Genomic DNA, 24,085 nt, shown 5'->3' with positions numbered 1-24,085 from the left:
AGAGTTAAATATCATCTCTGTTATAGTATGCCTAATTTCTAAATAAGGAAATCACTGCAGTCTTTGGCTACTTGTTTATTACTTGAAATTGATTTTATGATATTTGACTGAAACAGAAATATTTATAAAAATGACATTAGGGCTAGGCATGGTGGCTCACACCTGTAACTCAGCACTTTGGGAATCCAAGGCAGAAGGATTGCTTGAGGCCGGGAGTTCCAGATCAGCCAGGGCAAAACAGTGAGACCCTGTCTCTACAAAAGAAAAAACAAACAGACTAGCCAGGCATGTTGGTGCAAGCCTATAGTCCAGCTACTTGAGAAGCTGAGATGGGGGAGGGTCATTTGAGTCCAGGAGTTCAGGGTTACAGTGAGCTATGATTTCACCACTACACTCCAGCCTCACTGAGGGAACAGAGTGAGACCTCTTAAAAAAATTAGATTTCATTTATTCCATTTCATATAGAATGGATCTCTCATGGGAGACTACTTTCTATCTGTTAAGTAGCCAATGCTAACTGTGGTGTTAATCCAAGTATCTCACTCAGCATGGGATGTTTAGAGAAACTGTCTGACATGTCATTTCTTTTCTCCTGTGTTATTCATAGTAGGTAAGAGTGTCAAACTTGTGTCTAGTTTAATTTCCATCTAATCTGATTCATAGATGAGAAATAGTTATACATTTAAAAATACTGAGGAAAATAGGAAAATGCTGCTTACTGTTTTTAGTCTCCAACTTGGAGATATCTTATTTTAACTTTCATCTTTTTGTTACAAAGAATCAATCCAGAAAAACTTATAGATGTCTTATTTTAATCTTTATCTTTTTGTTACAAAGAATCAATCCAGAAAAACTTATAGATGTCCAGAAAAAATTGGAATCTTTTCTAGCTCAAGATCAAGATTTAAAAGAAAGAGCTCAAAGGGTAAGTCATTTTTCAATTGGATACTTTCATTGAATGGAAAAACCATGAAGTTTATCATTTTCTGCTACTTCTAGGTTGCATGTTTATGCTTCAGATATGCAAGCAGTGTAATTTGCTGATAGATAAGTCTAGCTTTTGTGTGTGTGTGTGTGTATATATATATATATATATTTTTTTGAGACTTAGTCTCACTCTGTAGCCCAAGGTGGAGTGCAGTGGCATGATCTCAGCGCACTACAACCTCTGCCTCCTAGGCTCAAGTGATTCTTGTGCCTCAGCCTCCTGAGTAGCTGGGACTACAGGTGTGTGCCACCACCACACCTGGCTACTTTTTTGTATTTTAGTAGAGACAGGGTTTCTCCATGTTGCCCAGAGTGGTCTGGAACTTCTGAACTCAGGTGATCCACCCGCCTCGGCCTCCCAAAGTGCTAGGATTACAGGCATGAGCCACTATGCCTGGCCAGTCTAGCTTATTCTTCAGAATTTTGAAAAATATTTTTAATGTATAGATTGGGAAAATCATCTTTAGTTTTGTCAAAGACATACGGAAAATCCTCTCAAATGTGATTTTTTGGATGCACAGTGGCCTGATTTCTAATACTTGATAACATTATTAAGTTTTATTTCTTTTGTAAAATTGCTGTAACTCCTGATTGTACTTTCTTGACTGTGAGATTAATATCTTCCTACATTAGACTGAATTTCTAGAAAGCATAGAACTCTAGTGAAATTATCTTTAGGAATGAGATTTTAACCTATGAATATGACTTAATGTTCCCCAATTACATCTCTGGACTTAAAGATCTTGATTAGCAGATACATAAAGAAGTCAATATTTAGTTCTATTTTTCTTAATTGATAAATCATATTTCTGGTATGTAACATATTTTGAAACAAATATACATTGTGTAATTGCTGAATGAAGCTAACTAGCGTAGGTATTACTTCACATACTTGTGGTGAGAAATCTATTTTAGTTAAACTTTTTTTTTGTTTTTTTTAAAGTTTTTTAGAATATCCCACAGTAGATTCTTTGGTAAAGGAAGATGTGAAGTTATTTTTCATTGTGCTTTCCAATCTATCTAATCTTTGAATTAACAGATATTTGAGTCCCTATCATTTTCACCTGTCGTTTACTGCTATTTATTGCATTTACAAGATCTTTGCATCTCCCATAGCATATCAACAATGAGCCAGAGAGTAGGAACTCAGAGGTTGGATTCTATTTCAGCAGATAGATGAGGTGGGAGGAAGAAAATAAAGAAGAGTTATAGAAAGCTCACCCTAAGTTGATAGAGTAGCCTGAGCAGAAAAACATTCAATAGTTAGGCTTTTATGTGATGGTTTTGAAACTGTTATTCCTGGCAAAGAAGTAAGTTTGTTTGTTTGTTTGTGTTTGATACAGAGTTTTGCTTTTGTTGCCCCGGCTGGAGTGCAATGGCGCGATTTCGGCTCACTGCAACCTCCGCCTCTTGGGTTCAGGTGATTCTCCTGCCTCAGCCTCCTGAGTAGCTGGGATTACAGGCACCCGCCACCATGCCTGGCTATATTTTTGTATTTTTAGTAGAGACGGGGTTTCACTGTGTTGGCCAGGCTGGTCTCAAAACTCTTGGCCTCAGGTGATCTGCCTGCCTCGGCCTCCCAAAGTGCTGGTATTACAAGCATGAGCCACTGCGTCCAGCCAGAAGTAAGTTTTATTTAAAGAAGAGATCTTACATTTTTTGCTAACTTATTTTATATTTTAGCAAATTATCACTGGTGTGCTTAGAATAACATTAATGATGAGGCTAAAATTTGAGTGCTTACTGTGTGCCAGGTACTTAGTTATGACAAAACTGTTTTACATGCATTGTTACCTAATCTTCCCGACAACCAATGAGGTAGGTGGTATTGATTTGACTGTACAGATGGATAAATGCTAGCTTGAAAATTAAAAAATGTCTGGGATGACTGGGTGCGGTGGCTCACACCTGTAATCCCAGGAGTTTGGGAGGCTGAGATGGGTGGATCACTTGAGGCCAGGAGTTTGAGACCAGCCAGGCCAACATGGTGAAACCCTGTCTCTACTAAAAACAACAACAAGGAAATTAGCTGAGTGTAGTGGTGCATGCCTGTAATCCCAGCTACTTGGGTGGCTGAGGCATGACAATTGCTTGAACCCTGGAAGCAGAGGTTCTAGTGAGCCGAGATTGTGCCATTGCACTGCAGCCTGGGCTACAGAGTGAGTTTCTGTCTTAAAAAAAAAAAAAAAAAATTGTCTAGGGTAACAGTTATTAAGTGGAAGACCTGAGACCGAAATCCAGGTCTCTTCTAGCTTTCTTGAGACCTACTGTGTTATATCAGTAGAAATTCATTCCAAAATATGAGAGCATCAATTGTAAGCTATACCAAGTTAGACTTCTGTAAGCTTACTTTACCTGAGAACCTTTTCATTAAAGGATCTTCGAACAAATTGTTAATATTCATTTTTCTTAAAAATTTTGGGCATGCAAACGTGTGCATGTTTTTTCTAGCAAACATTCTTCAAACTTGCAGTTAAAATCTTCTAGGAGCTTTGGAAGTAGTACACACATTTAAAAATATTAGATTAATTTTGGTATGTCATGACTTACTGCAGGCCTAGGAGGTCATTCAGTTATCTATCAGAAAATATGAAACATTGGAAAGATGTTGTTTCACTGGTTTGTGCATACAATAGATGAGTCTTCCAGAACACTGATTATAGAAAAGCACGTTGAAATAAATGATGTAGTTTATTGGTTGTCACGCATGGTTTAACAGAATGGCTAACTGTGTTGCCAGCAGCAGCAAGCTATCTAGTTTCATAGAAGTGATTTTCTAGGTTTTGATTATAATCTGGATAGAATAAAAGTGATAAGCAACTGAGGTGGTTGCTTATAGATGATTGTAGGGGAAAAATTATTTTTAAACTGGTGTCATTCATTGTTTTTTATGCCCATGGAGATAGAAAATGGTTTGGAGATTAGTTGGGTAGAAAGGATTATTGTAAAGCTAGGTAAAATGTGAAGTTTAGGAAGTATGCAAACAGGAACTAAATATACTTTACAAAAGTCAACTTAAAAATAAAATATTACCTAGTTGTGTTTTGTTACCTGTTTATTTGACGAACTGATAAAGGATCAGGACCCTGTTTATATTCTGGTTTTGTAACTCTAGTATGAAGATAGTTTTTGTTTGTTTTTTTTTTTAAACAGGAACAGAAGAAAATATTCCAAGTTAATGATGAATTCCTTGAAATCATAAAAAGGAAAAGCTTTAGCAATAAAGTTTTTCCTGACATGGTTTTATTAAATCTCAATATGTAAAATTTTATTTCATTGAAAAACTTATCTTTTGACACAACAATAAAAAAATTATCAATAACTAGCACTTGTTACTATATTCTAGAAGATATGCTAGGTATCTATGTGCGTTTTTCTAATTTTATTCTCATAACACTCTAAGTAGAAGGTAATGTATCTCTTATTTGATAGATGAGGATACTGACATGGAGAGAAACAAGAAATTTGCTCAGTAAGAGTTTGAGCTCTGAATAGATTCCAAATCTATATTATTCCAAAGCCTATATTTTCCCAATGGTGGACCTTATTGTAATGGAATTATACTAACTTTTAGAGTAGCTTTTTGGAAAGAAGATATTCTGGGTTAGGTTGGCTTTATGAAACCAAATGCAAAGTTTTTTTCTAATATTACAATTCTAAAAAGTAGGTTTTCATGTGTGTATGGAATGGAGATATACTGAACTGTTTTGTGGTTTTTCAGTACTATTGAATTTATCCCATTGGTTAATTTTCTTATATTTTAGTCTAAACTCATTTTTAATTGCTATTATATTGTACTTTTCAAACTCTTAATTTACAGTGTTTTGTCTCCTATATACGATCGGTATATCTAATGAAGGATAAAGAAGTATTTGATGTGAGCAAGTTACCTATACCTGAATATGCCCTGTAAGTATTCATAATATAGTTGTAATAGTGAATCCTCAAAGTTAGAGGGAATTAATTAATTAATTAATTTAGAGATGGGATCTTACTATGTTGCCCAGGCTGGTCTCAAACTCCTGGGCTCAAGCAATCCACCCACCTCAACTTCTTGAAGTGCTAGGATTACAGGCGTAAGGCACCACACCCGGCCAGAAAGAATTTGTTTGAAACCTGGTTCTCTGAGATTCTTAGTTTAAACCACTCTGCCTTATGTTAAACGAATCTGTTTGTTAAAGATTCGCAGTGGAAAAGAACAAATCAGCTTGGCAGAAAATTAGTTCAGCGTTCAGTTCTTATTATCAGGGAGCAGTTTGTTATTTGTAAGTATCAGTTCCTTAAAGTGACATTGGCTCTTTCCTATAGTTTGATCTCAAAGGAGATGGAGAGCAACCAATAAGCATTCTTTGAAATCTTTGTGTCTTCTGTAGTTCTCTTGTTCTCTGAAACCCTTGCCTGGATTACCATAGACATTTTGTGCTTTGGATGTGAGTCTCTTTGCTGATTCTTCTTAAGTTAGGTTATTTTCCTCTATTGCTTACTACCTGAATATTCCTCCTGTCTTGGTGTTTCTTACAGGTACTAACAGTTACTATGGCAAGATGCCCCTTTTTTGGTAACTGAGGTTACTATTGTATGAAACAGAATGGTTGGTTTTGTTTTGGCTTAGTATTTGAGGGCTTTTTTTGGGGGATGAGACAAGGTCTTACTCTGTCACCCAGGCCGTAGTGCAGTGGTGTGATCATGGCTCACTGTATCCTTGACCTCCCAGGCTTGGGTGATCCTCTCATCTCAGCCTCCTGAGTAGCTGGAATTACAGGTGTATACTACCATGTCTGGGTAGTCTTTTTTTGTATTTTTCGTAGAGACAGGGTTTCGCCATGTTGCCCAGGCTGGTTTCAAACTCCTGGGCTCAAGTGATCCCCCCGCCTCAGCCTTCCAAAGTGCTGGCATTACAGGTATGAGCCACTGCGCCTGGCCAGGTTTTTTGTTTTGTTTTGTTTTGTTTTAACCTTTTGACCTGTAAAGGAGGAATGTTTATTCTTCAGTGGGCTCCTACCTGTGGGAGTGGTAAAAACATTGACATAATCTTACGGAAGCACCTTTGAGATAATCATACTTTGAATATCAGCATGAAATTTCACAGACTATGGTGAAATATGTGATTACAAGGCAAGGTCTGTATGTTTGACTTGCTCTTAGGAATTTGAGTGCCTTTACCTTTAAACTGAGTCTAACTACAACATATATCTGAGTGAGCTGCTGTTTTCTATTCTTTGTTAGACTGTATGTTTACCATAACAGGTAATATGTCAGTTATTACATTTTTGAACCTTTTAAATTGCTTTATAGCAGTGTAGGGCTGCCAGCTTTCCATTTAAGTGATAGATGGAAAACCACGTGCCATGGATAACATGTTGTTGTTTGCTCATGTTTATATACCAGTTCCTAGTTTTATTATTTCTGAATATGATCTGTAGCTTAGGTTATTAGCTGACTTTTGGCTCCCTGTGAATTTTTGTCCTGGTTTTCTGACTTGACCTACCTGGGATATTAGCAGATAGGAAAGGCACAGGTCTTTAATAGTGTAGGCCATATTTAGGGGACCGTTTGTTGGAATAGATTCCAGTAAATTTTATCTATTGGTAGTTGATGACTTTTGCTTTTTGTGGTGCTTAGAGAAGGCAGAAAATTAACTTTGAGAACAGATTTTAGTATAGTTGAATTTGGTATTTTACTTTTTGTAGATAGTTAGCTGTGTAGTTTCCTTGAGGTGTGTAATTTCCTTTAGAAGCCTTTGATACCTAAAGCAGTGCTATTTAAGATATGTTAAAGGTTTTAAAGTTTTACTAAAGAAACATGTTTTGAATACCTAATATGTGCAAATCATTGTACTAGATGTTAAATTGTAGATGTATAAGATGTACTGCTACCTTCGAGAAACTCTGTTTTAGTAGCTGAGAGAGACATAAAAATGTAAGTGGAATACATTGAGAGAAATTATCTGGATGAGTTCATGATCCTAACCCTAACAGTGGTGACGGTGATGACATCAAGTTTTCATTAGTTGCCTATATGCCAGGCACTAGTTTTAAGTGCATTACATCTGTCAACTAATTTATTCTTATAACAACCCTGTGAGGTAGGTACTCTTAGCACCCTGTTTTGCAAATGGGAAAGCTCCGGTATAGAAAGATTAAATCATATTCCTGAGATCTCACAGTTAGTAAGTGGAAGCCATATTTTGAACCTCAGCAGTCTTATTTTTGAATCCATGCTTCTCAACATTACATCTCTCAGTTTCTTTGAACCATGTCAGATAGGAAAAGAGCAGTGGATTCATGTTATGATGTTACTGTTTATTCAGAGCAATCCTTGATAAAATCTAAGATTTTATTTTTCATCGATCAGTGAGAACTTAATGAAAGCTATTAGCTTTGATCCAAGCTGGGAAAGACATGATATTAAATTGAATATTGATCATTGATGGAGAAAACAAGATTTTTTAATTTCTTTTTTTGGTGTTTGGTTTATAAAATCCATTTTTATAGCAATGATTGTGCCATATTCTGTTTCAGGAAGGGAGATGGGGACCACACTCTAGTTCTTTCTCTGTAGAGAATTGTGTTTTGTCCTTTCATGGTCATGTCTTCTCTGGTTTATTTAGTGCTTAACATTTTATGAGGTACTTTCATGTAGTTAGTTAATTGGATCTTTACAGCGAATGTGAGTTAGGCCTGGCAGGTACTGTTATTTCCATGTTATAAGGAAGCTGAAGCTGAGAGAGTTGAATTGGAAATTGGCGGGTCTAGTACTTGAACTGTTACCTTGTTTCTGGTTCAGTGCTCTTTATCTTATTCCATGTTACCCTCTTAAAGAAAAAACAGTGTCTAAAATGTTTTCTGACAGGTGTTCAGTGTATTTTGCCTTACTTTTTGCATCAACTAACCTGTTAGTATTGAGTTGTATCTCACAGGAACATTTTCTTTAGAAAAGCTCTAGAAATCTCTGCTCTTGAGAAACTCTTCTATGACACCTATAAACATATCATCAGTGTTGAGATGACTGTTTTCACATTTTTCCATATTTAAGGTCTCTTGGTCTTGCTGTGGCACCACGCATAAGATTTCTTCAGAAAATGCAGAAACAACCCACCAAAGAATTGGTAATGAGCCAAGCCGATAAAGTAATTGAGCCAAGGGCTCCCTCCCTCACCAATGACGAAGTGGAAGAATTTAGAGCCTACTTCAATGAGAAAATGTCCATCCTTCAGAAAGGTGGAAAAAGACTCGAAAGGACAGAGCACAGACTGGATAATGATACTGATGATGAAGAACAGGATGAAGAGGAAGACGATGAAGAAGAAATGGAAGAGAAGCTGGCAAAAGCAAAAGGATCTCAAGCTCCATCTCTTCCTAACACCAGTGAAGCACAGAAGATCAAGGAAGTTCCTACGCAGTTCCTGGACAGAGATGAGGAGGAAGAAGATGCTGATTTCTTGAAGGTGAAGCGGCACAATGTGTTTGGATTGGACCTTAAAGAGGATAAAACATTACAGGTAAGTTTACTCCCAATGGAGGGTCTTCTATTACATTGTCTTACTATGTGCTTATTGTTGCCTTTTGGGAACTGAGAGAAAGTGAAAACTAAGAGAAACTGAGGCCGGGTTTCTTTGCAATGAACTCTTCCTCCTTTCCCCCGTATTTAGACACAGAGTAAGTGCCAGTGAATTTTCATATTTTTCATAACTTTGGGAGCTCTAAGAGGTTTAACAACTTTAATCTTATTTACTGGTTTTCTGATGCTGTGTTTTAAAAGCTGCCAAAGTCCCGATTATGTCTCAAAGGAAGGCAATGAAGTTTCTTGGTTTATGGCATGAGGATCCTTCGTTATAATTCTTAAGATACTACTTTCTGAGTAAATTATAAGGAACAGTTGTAATTATTTAAATCTTTCTAAACATAAGTTTTACTCTTAATGCGACATTTGTTTATGGGAACCAAGCCAGTATCTTAAATAGAAATTGAACAGTTCTTTTTTAAAGGCTAGTTATGAATGTTTATGAAAAGTTTTCATGTAAATCCTGTTTCTCTGTAGCCGTCTTCTAGGAGGAACAAAAGAAATAATCCATTTAGATAAAGCACTTGTTTTTTAGGATACTTTTGTAGGTGCATAGTAAATGTGTTTCCCCTTCTCTCTTATTCCCCTTTCTACTTTCTATGCTTTTATTCTTGATCATCTTTTTAAAAGGGAATTGAGTAAAAAATGAGCTTGATTCTTACTCTTTATACAATGTTGAATAAAATTTCAAGACTCACAGTAGGAAATACATAATAGATTTTGACTGAAACTTAGAAAAGTGTTTAAGTAACTAAAAATTAAAAACCTAGAAAATGTACTTATTGAACACTTTATATGTGTTATGTGTTAGTCATTTTCTAAACATTATCTCATTTAGTGCTTGAAATAACTGCAGAGGTCGTTACTACTATCTCATTATACAGGTGACGGAAAAAAAAACTGTGGCACAGAAACAATATACTGTAGTGAGGTACACAAGTAGTAAATGGCAAAGCTGGAATTCGAACATAGGTATTTTGACTTTAATTCTCATTGCTGTCATCCAATAATCCTGTACTGTCTCATCCTGCTTTAAATTAGATCATTTTAAGTCTGTAGTTAAGTATCAGCAAAGTTAAATACAAGAAGTTAGATTTTTGTTTTAAATAATTTAGCCACTGTATTAACTATTATGTATACCACTTTCTAAGAATCATGAACATAACCAAAGCCTCAAGTTAAGATGAGAAGGAATGATATAATTTTATAATACCATGAGTTCACGTAAGTAGGACATGTGTCTAAGTACTAATAGCTCATCTGGCATTTGAAAAATGTATATAGCAAAACAACTTTTTAAACTTTTAAAAAAGTTTTACTGTATATCACTTATCTAAATTATCCTAACTCTTTAATATTTACAGTTTGAGTTTTGGCAAATGTATGGTGTTGTGTAATTACCACAATTAAGAATAGAACAGCGTCATCACTCCAAAATATTTCTTACTCCCTTTGCAATTACTTTACCCTTCACTCAGCCTCTGGCAACCACTGATCTGATTTCTACCCCTGTAGTGTTGCATTTTTCAGAACGATATATAAATAGGATAATACAGTATTTAGCCTTTTGTGTCTGGCTTTTTTCATTTAGCTTAATGTTACTGCATGTATCAGTAGTTTGTTCCTTTTAATTGCTGAGTATTTCATTGTATGGATGTACGATAGGTTTTCTTCAGCTTTAAATTGGCATTGGTTGTTTCCAGTTTTTGGTGATTATGACAAAAGTCATTATACAAATATATGTTTTTATGTAAATAATTTTCTCATTTCTCGGGGAAACAACTGGGGTTATTTTCCAGGAATAGGGTTACTGGGAACATATGTTAAGTGTATATTTAACTTTGAGAAACTCCCCAGTTGTTTTCCAAATCAGCTCTTCCAATTTATGTTCCTGCCAGCAGTTGATAGGAGTTTGAGTTGCCTCCCATTGTGTCAGCACATGGTATTGTCAGTCTTTTAATTTTAGCCATTCTAGTAGGCATGTAGTGATACCTTACTGCAGTTTTAATTTGCATTTCCCTAATGACTGAATATCTCTACATGTGCTTATTTGCCATTCATATATCTTCTTTGGTGAAATGTCTTCAAGTCTTTTGTCTCTCTTTTGAAATGGTGTTGCCTTAGTACATTCTAAGAGTTGTCTATATATTCTGAATACATGTCCTTAATCAGATATATTTTGCTAATACTTTCTCCCAATCTATGGCTTGTTTTTATTTTAAGTGTCTGGCAAAGAGCAGGTATCTTAAATTTTGAAGTCTGATTTATCACATTTTAGGTAATTTATATAGTGTCATATCTGATAAATCTGTGATTGACCCAAAGTCACAGATTTTCTCCTGTGTTTTCGTCTAGAGGTTTTACAGTTTTAGCACTTATATTTAGGGCTAGGATCCACTTCGCCTTAATTTTTGTATATAATGCTAAGTAAGGGTCAAGGTACACTTCTTTTGCGTGTGGGTATCCAATTGATTCAGTACCATTTGTTTGGAAAAAACTATGCTTTTTCTATTGAACTACCTTGACTCTTTGAAAGTCAGTTGACCATATATGTGTGGGTCTCTTTGTGGACTCCTATTCTATATGTCTGTCCTTTGACCAATAACACCAATCTTGATTAGTGTAGTTTTATAGTAAGTCTTAGATCTGTGAGTCTGTCAACTGATATATATTTTCTTAAAATTGCTTTGGTTAATTTTGGACCATTGCATTTTCATATAAGTTTTTGGATTAGCTAGTTACTTCATATAAAAAGCTTGCCGATGACTTCACTGAGGTTGCATTGAATCTGTAAATCTAACTGGAGAGAATTGACGTAACAATACCTTTTTATTTAGGCCTTCTTTAGTGTCTTTTTAGCATTGCTTTATAACTTTAAGCACATGTAATGTGCACATATTTTGTTAGAGTCATCTCTTACTATTTGATATTTTTTAATGCTATTATAAATGGTATTTTTAAAATTTCAATTTCCAATTATATGTTGCCAGTATATAGAAATAGTTTGTTTTTGTAGACTGATCATTCTAAACTGACCTATTAGTTTCTGTGGCTTTTTGGGAGTTTCTTTGGATTTTTTTCTGTAGCTGATTATGAGATTTGTGAATAAAGATGGTTTCATTTCTTCCTTTATCATCTGTGCACCTTGTATTTCTTATTTGTTTTTCTTTTGCTTGATTATACCGAGTGTAGGATCTGTAGAATAGAAGTGGTAAAAGTAGATATTGCTGTGTTGTTCCTGATCTTACTGAGGGGGAAGCATTCAGTCTTTTACCATTACATCTGATGTTAGCTGTGGGTTTTTTTGTAAATACCTATGAGGTTAAGAAGCTTCCATCTATTCCTAGCTGACTTAGTGTTTTTATGATAAAATGAGTTGTGACTTGTGCCAGATGCTTTTTTTGTAAACATTAAGGTGATGACGTGGTGGTTTTTAGCCTTTTGATTATGGTATATTGATTTCCCCTGCTACATGTTGAATCAAATTTAAATTCCTTTGAAAACTCCATTTAAGCAAGATTTCTTTATATTATAGGATTCTATTTGCTAGTATTTTTGTTAAGGATCTTTCTGTTGTTGTGAGGGATACTGGTTTGCAGTTTTCTTTTTTTGTGATGACTGGGAATATGACACATTTTGAAAGCTTTTTGTATATTTTGCCAGCATAGAGGTCATGTTGATCGTTGTCCTACTAGTGTCTGTATTGTTTGAATCTCTTTTTGATTCCAATATGAATATGAATAATTTATATTAATATTAACAATTATTTAGACAGTTATGATTTCTTTCTTAATTTGTGTATATATAGTTTATACATATTTTTCCCTGTTATGATATTAGTCTGTTTCCTGTTGATTTGTAAGATGTCCTCAAACGGTAAAGTTACTGCCTCTGGCTTTTAACTTTCCTTTGTGTCCCCTGTCACACACAGTTGTTCATTTGCCTGCCTTCTCTACTTTGTTCCAAATTCCTTGAAATATTGTCTTTTTTTTTACTCAAGTAAAAATACTCAGAATTTTATTGCCATATGAATAAATTCAGAATTGTATTCTCACTTTAAACAGGAGGGTTCTTGATTTTATTTTCTATTTTAGAAATCAATTAATAGCTAATTTTAAAATATCCATTACATCCATGATCAAAACAGTAACAATTCATTCTGGTTTCTTTTAAATGTTAACTAAGGTATAGTCTCCTTACCTAACGTCAATGTCTAAGTTTTCTTGTTTGGACTGTTTTATACTTTGAAGTATAGTTTCCACATTAAGTCTTTTTAGTCATTCCTAGAAAGGACACATAGAAAATATATGTGAAGAGATCAACTATTTCATCCTTCAACTTTAGCGTTCCTATTTGAACAACTACATTTTCATTTTATGCTGTGACAAGGGCATGGTTAAAGATGAGTGAAATCATGACCCTTATGGGTACATTTTAGTAAATGCAAATTTTATTAAATTGGGGGAAAAAAGTCCTAGAAAAATGAAAAAAAAAAAAAACCCCTAAAAGCACACACAGTATACAAGCCCATTTGAAAAATATTTTTAAATTCAGGAAACATGAAATTACTTTGGCAAATTGCTGTAAAAATTTCAAATGCTCATTCTAAGAAAACAACAAGCCCTTTTCCTAACTTAGGTTCCTTTCCTCTCAATCCTGCTCAGACTTAGTATTTCTCACATCCAGGGCACCAGAGATGATGTTCTTCCAAGGTTGAGTGCTCTGTTCTCGAGGGGCAGGGCGGGGGACTCTGCAAGAGTGGTTTCAAGAAAAATTTCCTATAAAATACCCTTTTACCCAGATTATAAAATGCTTACTTTTGGTGAAAAATCTCTAGTAAAACACAGTGAATTACAAATAAAAATAACCTGTAATTTCACCACCTAGAGATAACAACTGTCTTTGCTTTTTTAAGTGTACATATTCACATTTGTTCATTTTTTTTTTTTTTTTTTTAAAGAAATAGGGTCTCACTCTGTCACACAGGCTGGAAGGCAGTGGCATGATCGTGGTTCACTGGAGCCCCAAACTCCTGGGCCCAAGCAATCCTTCTGCCCTAGCCTTGTGAGGAGCTGGGACTACAGGTGTATGTTACCATACCTGGCTAATTTTAAAAATGTTTTTATAGAGATGGGATCTTGCTGTGTTGCCCAGGATGGTCTCAAACTCTTGGCCTCAAGTGATCTTCTCACCTTGGCCTCCCAAAGTGTGAGATTACAGGCAGTAAGCCACTGTGCCCTGCTCATATATCCATTTTTAAATAAAAGATGCTTCTAGGTATATATATTTCCCCATGTCATTAAAGTGTCTTCACAAATATTTTTAATGGTTGTCTAATATGCCATTAACCTTTATTTAACCATTCCCCTGCTGTTGGATACTTAGGTTAATATCCTTTCTTTGAATCTCTGTTTAAAGAGTTCTACTAATTGACAGGTTTCTTCTCTCCTTCACTTTCACTACTGTCACCAGCATAACATGGAACTGATTCTACGGTTCAAAAATACAAGATAGGAGTCTTCTCCTTATCTCATGTAAACACTTACTTTACAATAATTGTTTCAAAAATTTTACCCCCAAATGATTACCGAGCTTACACATATTAGGGCACAAGATGACCTAGGTCTCTTTGGGTTACCAACAAGGTTCTAAGAGGGCCCCAGTGACACTACATAATACCTCCTGATGCCGCTCTCAATGAAGGAGGGTCACAGATTCCTCCAGACCATAATCAGATCTGCTCATCTCCATCCAGAGAGGTTTTGCCACATCACAGCTTGCTCCTGGCCTGATAAACTGTCAGTCCCTGAGGAGTGATTGAATAACCCACATTTCAGTAACTACCATAAAATATGATTCTGCATCCACCTAGTACCATTGTCTCACAAGTGCCCTTGATGGAGGGAGCAGTAATCAGTCTCTGCTTGTGACAGTGCAGCTCGACAGAGCAAATATCCTTTTCTCAGAGTGAAAAAAACGAAACAAGGAAGAACAAAAGAAATTGTTGCGGGCCTTTTTTTTCCCTCCATTAAACAGGTAATACCTGACTGGATTTTCCACTTTGTAATTAAGAATAACTCACTTGTTAATACTGTACATCAGGCCACGCATGGTGGCTCACACCTGTAATCTCCCCGAGGTAGGAGGACCGCTTGAGCCCAGGAGTCCAGGGCTACAGCAAGTCACGATTGAGTCACAACACTCCAGCCTGAGCAACAGAGAGAGACCCTGTCTCTAAAACAACACAAGGCACATCATTAATGTACACCAGAGAGAAGATTTGGTCTGCACATTCTTTAATGATATCTCTTGTGACCATTAAAATACCTTCCCAACTACTAGTAAGCTGATGAATTATTCTGAACATCTGGAAACATTCTTCTAAAGTCAGTTTCTTTCCCCTGTCAATCACAGTTTCCTCTGATAGTGGATTGTAAGATCTGGATTCTGGATCCATTAGTTCTAATACCATGAAGAACTTCTTCATGGAGAAGAAGAACTTCTTACCATGAAGAAGTTCTTCATGGTATTAGAACTAATGGATCAATTCAAGTGGGCATGAAGTTCCACTTTGGCAATTCAGAGTAAAAGCTTGTCTTCCATGGCTGATGCTCTTCTGCCTCCATTATAATTTTACCAGGAAAACAATAGTCGTTCTCCACTCTTATTCTTGGTATGAACAGTAGGATGTATTTCAGTCAGTAAATTCTGTGGTCCTGAATTTCCTTCAGATTGCTTTACTTCTAAACATTTTGATAAGATTAGCTGTATGTGTACCTCTGGGTTCAGCTTCACATCTTAGAGATTTCTCAACGAGGACGACCTAGACAGATTTTCCCTTATAACTGAGAGGCTTGTAGAAAAGTGACAACTCGTGCTCCCCCAACACATGTCTCAGTGGTAGGGAGTTGTCTTCCTGGGAAAACATAATCCAGGGCAGTCCAACAAAAGGAAAATACTGTCTTACTGATCAGTGTGTGTCCAGGGCCTGGTACAATGACTAGTGCAAATTTCACAAATACTTTGTGAATGAGGGAGTGAATTTACTGAATTTCTTTTTTTTTTTTTGAGGCGGAGTCTTCACTCTGTCGCCCAGGCTGGAGTGTGCAGTGGCACCATCTCGGCTCACTGCAAGCTCCATGCCTCGGATTAGCCATTCTCTTGCCTCAGCCTCGAGTAGCTGGGACTACAGAGGCGCCACCACCTTCGGCTAATTTTTTGTATTTTTAGTAGAGCCGGGGTTTCACCGTGTTAACCAGGATGGTCTCGATCTCCTGACCTGTGATCCGCCGGCCGGCCTCCCAAAGTGCAGGGATTGGCGTGAGCCACCCGCCCGGAGTCTGGCTCTATGCGCCCAGGCTGGAGTGCAGTGGCGGATCTCCAGCTCACTACAGCTCCAGCCTCCCGGGTTCCCGCCATTCTCCTGCCTCAGCCTCCCGAGTAGCTGGGACTACGAAGCCGCCACCTGCGCCCGGCTGGATTTTTTGTATTTTTAGTAGGGGCGGGGTTTCACCCCGTGATAGCCAGGATGGTCTCGATCTCCAGACCTGCATTGATCGCCGTCTCGGCCTCCCAAAGTGCTGGGATTACAGGCTTGAGCCACCGAGCCCGGCCGAATTTACTGAATTTCTTATTCCTTCACTTTGGTTTTGTTTGCTGTGACTTATATAGAACTCAGAGGTAGGGTTTATTTTTGGAAAACCTGTATTTTGTGAAGTTCACCTCATTGACTTACAATGGTTCAAAAGGTATTGTTGAACTTTCTATAAATGTGAGCATAAAAAACTTGACTCTAAATGATATACTTATGTAGGCCGAGCTTTATAATTTAATTTAGATAGTAAGTGGTAGTATCTAATTATAGTGTTGTAAAATTCTGTTTACTAAGACTACATTTGCATTATACTGTAAGAAGTTCTATCTTTAAAGTACACATGTACTTGCATTTTTTTTTTTTACTGTAATAAATTTAAAGTATTATGTCATGTCTGTTGAATATGAGGAACATTTTGGGGCAGTTGATAGGATTTTTGATGCTAAACAAGGAATGTTTTGCTGTTTCTTCCTGTGCATTCCCTAGTACTGTGCACAAACAGTAGAGTTGAAGTTCGTGGTTCTCCAGTTGAAATAGAAAGGCTAATTGCCTTTTCTTTCTTTCTTTGAGATGGAGTCTCGCTGTGTCACCCAGGCTGGAGTGCAGTGGTCCATCTTGGCTCACTGCAAACTCCGCCTCCCAGGCTCAAGTGATTCTCCTGCCTCAGCCTCTGGAGTAGCTGAGATTACAGGTGGCTAATTTTTGTATTTTTAGTAGAGACAGGGTTTCACCATGTTGGCTAGACTGGCCTCAAACTCCTGACCTCAGGTGATCCGCCTGTCTCAGCTTCTCAAAATGCTAGGATTACAGGCGTGAGCCACCGCACCCAGCCCTTTTTTGAACTACCTCTCCTAGTCTTAACTTCACCTGCTACCTACTTTTGAATTTTAAAAATTAATACTTATTTTCACTCATATTAATATCTTTTGATTCTTCTCCATGTTTTTAAGCAATTGGTTTTAAATGTGACTCTGCATCCATGATCTCAATTGGATTTCCTTTTTTTTTTCTGAGACAGAGTCTCTCTCTGTCACCCAGACTGGAGAGTGCAATGGTGTCATCATGGCTTGCTGCAGCCTCGACCTTATGGGCTCAAGTGATCCTGAATTCCTGGACTCAAACCATCCTCCTGCCCCAGCCTCTCAAAGTTCTGGGATTATAGGTATAAGTCACTGCACCCAGCCTGGCTTTCCATTTTATCCTTTACTTTTGCATTTTATGTTTTAGTGTTATATGCGTCCGTCAGTCACTGGAGGCTACTTTTTTCCTTTATTACCTGTTTTTAAGGATATACCAGATACAGAAAAATCAAACTATACATAAAATGGGAATAATACTATCATTTGCACATATAACTGACTATATTCCCTGTGGGAAGACTAAGCACTTTTCCAGACACTGCTGACTTTGTTGAAATTTTTGTTGCTCATGTTTTAGAATTGTCTTTATAGACACCATACCAGACACAGGAGTGAACTGGCTTTGTTACTTATAACTTATTCTCTTTATCTTGATTATCTTTTTCTTCCTTTCTTATCTTTCTGGAAAAAGGAGATTTGTACGAGAACCACATTGAAACTTGGAGCCAGTAGGAACCCATTGAATTGTAGATTGTATGGAATATGTCTAATAATCATATCATTATAATTAAAACTATAATTATTTTTTGGCATTTTACCATATACTGAACACTTTCTGCATAAGTTCTCATTTTTCCTCATGACAAGAAAGGTAGCTATTATTTAAAATTTCGGAGGAGGAAAGGAAGGCTTTAAGTGACTTGTCCAAGGTCACAGTGGTGAAGTTAGCAGTGAAACCTATTTGTGATGCCAAGTCACATTATCTTTCTCTCCTATCATGCCTACCATTATTTGTGTGTAGTTTGCCTTCTGTAATTGGGTAATGTCAGTGTAATTGACAGTATTGTAAATAATTTTGGGCTACTCATTGTGTGCACACACTTGGAATATAAAATGAATGTTTGCCTTTAGACTTTGGTGTGAATGGAGACGAGAGGCATTGAGTGCCAGGTGCAAGCAAGGCCTTCTGGAATGCTGCCTTGTCACAATCCTTTTCTGTTTGATGAGATCAATGCGGTGAAGGACAATAAGATTTTCTTAGCCGTGGAGAGGGTGCCACGAGTGATGAAGCAATAAGGCATGTGCAGGAGAGAGTGCAGGTGGAGTGATCAGGCACAAAGGCGGTAAGAGACGGCTGACTGACCTCCCGCCATAGGGAAGAGCCTTGCTTTGGCCGATTGTCTTGTTGTGTGTTAGAAAGTTGACCTCCAGGGAGACAGTGTTAGAGAAGAGCATGAACATATAACTAAAATGATTAAATTAAAATTTATTTTTGGAACATTTATTTCCTTAAATGTGAACATGAAATCTCTAAGCATATGCTTTCTTTTCTTTTTCAATTTAAACCTTTTTAGAAATGAGACTGGGTAGATTCCATTTTAGCTCAACAAATGTCCTTTTAAAGCTTTCTTAACAGTAAACATAGGTCAGTTTTAATTAAGATTTGAATGATACCCATAGATTATACTTTGTGCCTTAGAGTTGATTCCAGATCCTGTTTACATTGATTTAGTCCTACTTTTTTTTTAAGTAGCTTTTTCTTTTTTTAGTACTGTAAGAACTCACTGTTGGTGTTAAAACACAGATTAGCTAACTTTGAAGCTTATAAGTATACTCTTAGAAAAAGATTCCAAGTTCCAAATCAAGCTTCTGCTATGTGGGAGCTAGGATTTTTCTGCCTCTTGTCTCTTCACTTTTTCTCTTTTTCCCATTTTTCTTTTTTTCTCCTTTCAGCAGCAATTACCTAATAGATGCCAGGGACTGTGTTAGGTACTTAGTGACTTTTAGGAGCTTAGACTATGTATTTGTAAAATAAGTGCTGGAAAAAGATTAACGTCTATCAATTTTTTTATAACTTACCATGCACTTTGACTATCATATCTCATTTATTTAAATTCTTACCACAGCTTTGTGTGTAGTGTTGTCATTTTACAAGTTCAGACACAGGCTTTGACAGGTTCACTTACTTCCTTGCCTAATGTTCCATAGTTAGTGAAGTGCTAGAACTGGAGTCTGTACTTAGGCCCCTCTGACTTGCCTCAGTATAATTGTGCTTGCTTTGATTCCTGTCATTTCTACATTTAGTGGTGGCTTTTAGTGTTCCATTTTCACTTCCTACTTGCACTGCCATTCTGCCCCCAGATTCTTATTACCTCATTCTTGGCTGGGGGGTATAAGCTTCATAATTCGTTCTCAGTGTTCTTCTGAGTCATCTTCCTGTGAACCTTGGTCAAATTAGTATTTTTTTCAAGTGGTTTACCTTCCGTACTACCCTTTAGTTCACGCTTGCAGTTGGGTTTTGTAAGCTAGCCCCTATCCTATTGTCCTGTGAGACCATTCTTCCCAGTTTCCACTTAAACAGTGAAGGATTCCTTACTGGATTATTTTCTTCCCACTCCAGCATTTCACATCTTTCAAGATTCAGTGCTTATCTTGTCGCTTCTTTGAAACCATCCTTTACTTCTTCAACACGCTGACCTCTGGATTCCAATTGTCTATTTTGCTAGTATTTTTTTTTTTTGTGTGTGGCATTTCATAATGTAGCCATATGACTCTTAATTTCTCTCTCTTCCATACCTGGTGATTTGTGTTCAGGGGCCTTATATAATGTTCAGTTGACTTAAACAGAAGGAAGAACTCTAAAGTCAAGACTACTGTACCCCGAGTTTTTGCTACCATGAAGTGAAACAATGGTAGGATAATCTCAAATGTTACCAGCTGAGATAGTTTGGTATACATGCTCATTTGTCTTATAGGTGTCTTTCTGTTTTTTTTGCATCCTGTGCTTAATTCTTTTTTTTGTATTCTAAGCTTTGTTCCAATTCAAAAGGAGTAGTTATTGTGTAACATGAAGCTTAGATGCATATATTGAGTTGCTTTATATATTTTTTTTCCTATTTGAGTTTGGTATGCAGATGACTTCCTGAGGATGTAAATTTTCAGTGGAAAGCTTAAAGCTGGTTTTGGCTTGATGTTTATTCTGTAACATGCTGGATCATTATATCAAATATTGACTTGTTTTCCTTTATCTCCTCCTTTTATACAATACTCAATATTCATAGCATCTGCTGACCCTGAATTTTTGAATCTACTTTTGTGGTTGAAGTTTCAACAGCTATTTTTACAGGACGTATTTATCTTTATTTTAAGGTAGTCATACAGGTAATGAAAGAAATGTGAAATAGGACACAGGTTGTTCTTGAAGGTCATGTGAATTGCCCTTGAACTTGATTGTTAAATGATTAGAAATAAGGAGTTTTCAAATTCATAAACAATTGCTTGTTTATGTGGCTCTCATAAATATAACTGTACAACACTGCTAATATGGCAGATTAGTTTCCAGAAATGCTGTTCATAAGACCACTTTTTAAGTCTCTAAGCAGTCAGTGTGTGTATCTGTACCTGAACTTATTAACGGGAGGACTATCTTTGTGATGGCACTGGATTCAACTTTCACGTTTCTTTTCAACATTTTTAAATTGTCAAAGCAAATTTTTGTTTTGACTTTGTTCTTTTCGATGCACATTTTGAAACACAGCTTCAAGTCCAAGGCAACATCTGAGGCTAGTGCCATCTGTTGGTAACAGGTAGAATTAAATCACTTTTGCTTTGATGTGAAGCTTTGTTCTTTACTATAAAAGTGTACATTTTAGGTGAAATGCTGGCTTATTAAGTGAAGGCTTCATGAAGTTTTTAGAAAAATTTATTCAGCAAATATTTGAACACCTGCTGTGTGCTAGGCATTGAGAGCTGTTGGCAAGACAAACAGTATTCCCTGTGCATTAACAGGTGGGATGGGCAAAAAATGAATATGTGTGCTATGGTAGGGGGCAAGATGAAGAGATGAGGGAAGGCGGGTGGCACGCTGCAATTTCAAATAGAATGGTCAGAGGTAGTCACCATGGAGGGTGTATAAGGCACTCTTCCATCATTGCTGGATCATGACCTGTAGAGGTTTTAAGCATTGAAAAGATTATTGTTCCTCCTCCCCCGTAGGTAATTTGAAATGAAAACAGTATGAAACTTGAAAACAGTAAGAAAGTCGTGAAGTTCTTTTCTCCATGATGGCTACTTCACTGCTTTTGTTGAAATAAATTATTTCAAGAACATTAAAAAAAAAGATATTCCAGCTTTACTGGTTCTCTGAGCATATGTGTAAGCTGCCACTTGGTTAACTGAACACTGAGAGCTAGGCACTCTAGGGGGAATGTGAAGATAATTCAGACCTTTTTTGAACCTGGTGCTAGCACGTTAATTGGAACAGGGATGTCTATATATTAAGAAATGCCTATTGCTTAGTGAAAGTGAAGTATAAGTATAAACTTATTTATAAAATAAGTATAAGATTAGCATACAGATTTCATTTTCTAAATCTTAAGTCTTTAGGGCAGTGTTTCTCAAGCCATCTTTGCTGAAGGGTTAATGTTTTAATTTTGAAGCAATCACAGATCTATGACTTTGTAAAATATATTAAAGTTAAATTATGAGAATAATGAAAAATGAACCCTTTTGCTTCCCTTGTTGTTGTTGTTGCTGCTGCTGCTGCTGCTGCCGTCCTCCTCCTCCTCCTCCTCCTTCTTCTTCTTCCTCTTCTTCCTCTTCTTCTTCTTCTTCTTCTTCTTTTCCCCTTTTTGCTTCTTCCTTTGTCTCCCTCTAGGTTAGATTGTTTTATTTTTATGTTTTAATAATAAAACCTCATTCTGTATTCTTTTGTTTGTTTCTTCTGTTTGTATTGCCCTAAAATTATACAGTGTTGTGCGGTGTTTGTGCATGTGTGAGGTGTGTATTTCCCTCTTATCCTCTGCCTTCTGCCATGTGAGGATGCAGCAAGAAGGCTCCTACCAGATGCCAAATGCTGGTGCCCTGGTCTTGGACTTCCCGGCCTCCAGAACTTTGAGAAATCTCTTTTTTATAAATTACACTGTTCCAGGTATTTTGTTGTAGCAGCACAAAGCAGACTAAGGCAGGTTCTCTAGTTGAATTGTCCACCCTCTACCCCTAAAGGGAAGGAAGATTAAGAAGAAGAATTAATATATAGGCATCTGTAGACACATTGTCTATATAATGAAGTGTGTAGTAAGATATAATGAAGTGTGTAATGAAGTACAAAGTAAGTAATCTCTTTGAATCAGGTAGCATTTCTTGCTTTTTTTCAGCATTCTCTGCAGCATCTTTCACATGTTAGGCACTTAATGCTTGTTTGTAGCATAGAGTCCTTTTCTTCAGTTGAGCCTCTTCCAAGGCATTCATTGGCAACACTTTCATCCCTAGTGTCAAAATAATAAAATGTAGTTCTTCCTCAACACATTATGATCAGAAACATCTATGATTTTTGTTTTAATAAACCAAATTTTTAAAACTTATTTTTCAAGCTAGGAGTGTTTTGCCATAGGACAAAAAAGTTTATCTCTATTAAGCAGGTAGCAGATCATCAATCTCTGGACATTTTTTCCCCTCCAGAAGGCTGTTGCTGTTTTTGACTTCTTCTTTTAGCTTGCCTGCTGGCTGTTAGAACAGAGGTGACAGACGGTCTTGATATACTGTTGGGCAGAGAATCTGCTCGTTTTTATTTGGCATAACAAATGATTGAAAACAGTGATATTTTGTTACAGTTCTAATAAGGCCCACATGGTGGTGATTCTTATGGTGCATAAATTCTAGGCTCTAGAAACAAGTGCCTTAGTAAACTGGGCACTGTAAATGTCCCTGGACTATCTAAGAAGAAATTTCTTGGCATTAATGTGCATGAAATAGATATCACTTATTGCAACTTTTGGAAACATACGTAAATTAGGACGAAGCTAATATTTTCAGGGATGATCTGTCTTGGTGCCGTTTTCCTTCCTGTTTGTCTGTTCTCTCTCTACCTCTCTCATTGCTAGACTCAGTGAATCAGTTTCTCAGTGACAACCATAAGGCATGCCTACACCTAATAATTCTCACCCAAGTTTGTTTTTAAAATTAAAAAGACATATTTCCTATTGTATCTTTGGATGATCACGATTAGCATAATTCTTCTACCTGCATGCATTTTCATATGTACTGATTTTTGTCATGGAAAGGAACAAAGCAGAGGAATGTTTTCTTCCTTGCTGTGATACCTAATTTTGGAAGGCACACTAATTTCAAAATGTTTGATGTAGGAAATGGTTGCATATTCCAAAAACACTTAGCACGAACTTGCTAAATAATGCTCTCTCCTGTGGTTTGGATCAGCATTGTTTTGTTTTCTTCGCATCTTTTCATCTATCTGAACTGTCTTTTACTTGCTGACATATTCATAAAGTAGGATTTTGCAAGTCGAAGAGTAGGTAAATTACTATTAAAGCGCTGTATTTGTACTCCTCACTCAAATCTTCTGAGACTGAACTCTTTTTTTTTTTTTAAAGGAATCTATGAAAATCTGGTTTTCAGTGAGTCTTATTTTCTTTTTACTATTTCCTATTAAGGGTTTTTTAGGTTGGCTGAATTTTACTGTACTTACTAATACATGTTTTAGTAGCTGTTGAGCCATTTTATTTAATAGCTTGAATAAACTATTGGTTATTGAATCTTTTTAGAAATACTTATTTCTAATCCTTTCTCTTTCATAAAAAGGAGGGAAGAAGAGGTATTTTATTGTGCAAGAATATGCTATCAATATCCTGGAGCCTACCTCTCTAGTTTCCAGTGTGTCTACTAGCACCAGCTTAACTAACCAGACTTATAATGAGTTTGTAATTAATTGATTAGGTATGGCATACCAAGTTACTCCTTTTCCCTGCCTACCTCAAGCCCCATCACCTCTGTTTTATGACAGAAATTTCAGGTTTCTTTGGCTTTTCTGATTTATTTACTGACGAAAGAGATTCTCTAGATTTCA

At 36.6% G+C, this 24,085-nt stretch overlaps 1 protein-coding gene across 3 annotated transcripts in view; it reads left to right on the top strand.

The window, feature by feature from the left end:
• DDX10 (DEAD-box helicase 10) overlaps positions 1–24,085 on the top strand; it is a 292,818-nt gene that overhangs the window by 50,433 nt on the left and 218,300 nt on the right. For all 3 annotated transcript variants that reach the window (XM_021926516.2, XM_009187219.4, XM_021926517.2), the window contains exons 11-13: positions 838–925; positions 4,808–4,896; positions 8,023–8,488. In XM_021926516.2, coding sequence (XP_021782208.2) covers positions 838–925; positions 4,808–4,896; positions 8,023–8,488 — 643 coding nt within the window. The remainder of the gene's footprint in view (positions 1–837; positions 926–4,807; positions 4,897–8,022; positions 8,489–24,085) is intronic.

This window comes from Papio anubis, chromosome 12, assembly GCF_008728515.1.
Source record: "Papio anubis isolate 15944 chromosome 12, Panubis1.0, whole genome shotgun sequence".
NCBI lineage: Eukaryota > Metazoa > Chordata > Mammalia > Primates > Cercopithecidae > Papio > Papio anubis.
Note: the sequence above shows the minus strand (reverse complement) of the source record. Positions and strands in the feature narration are given on the sequence as shown.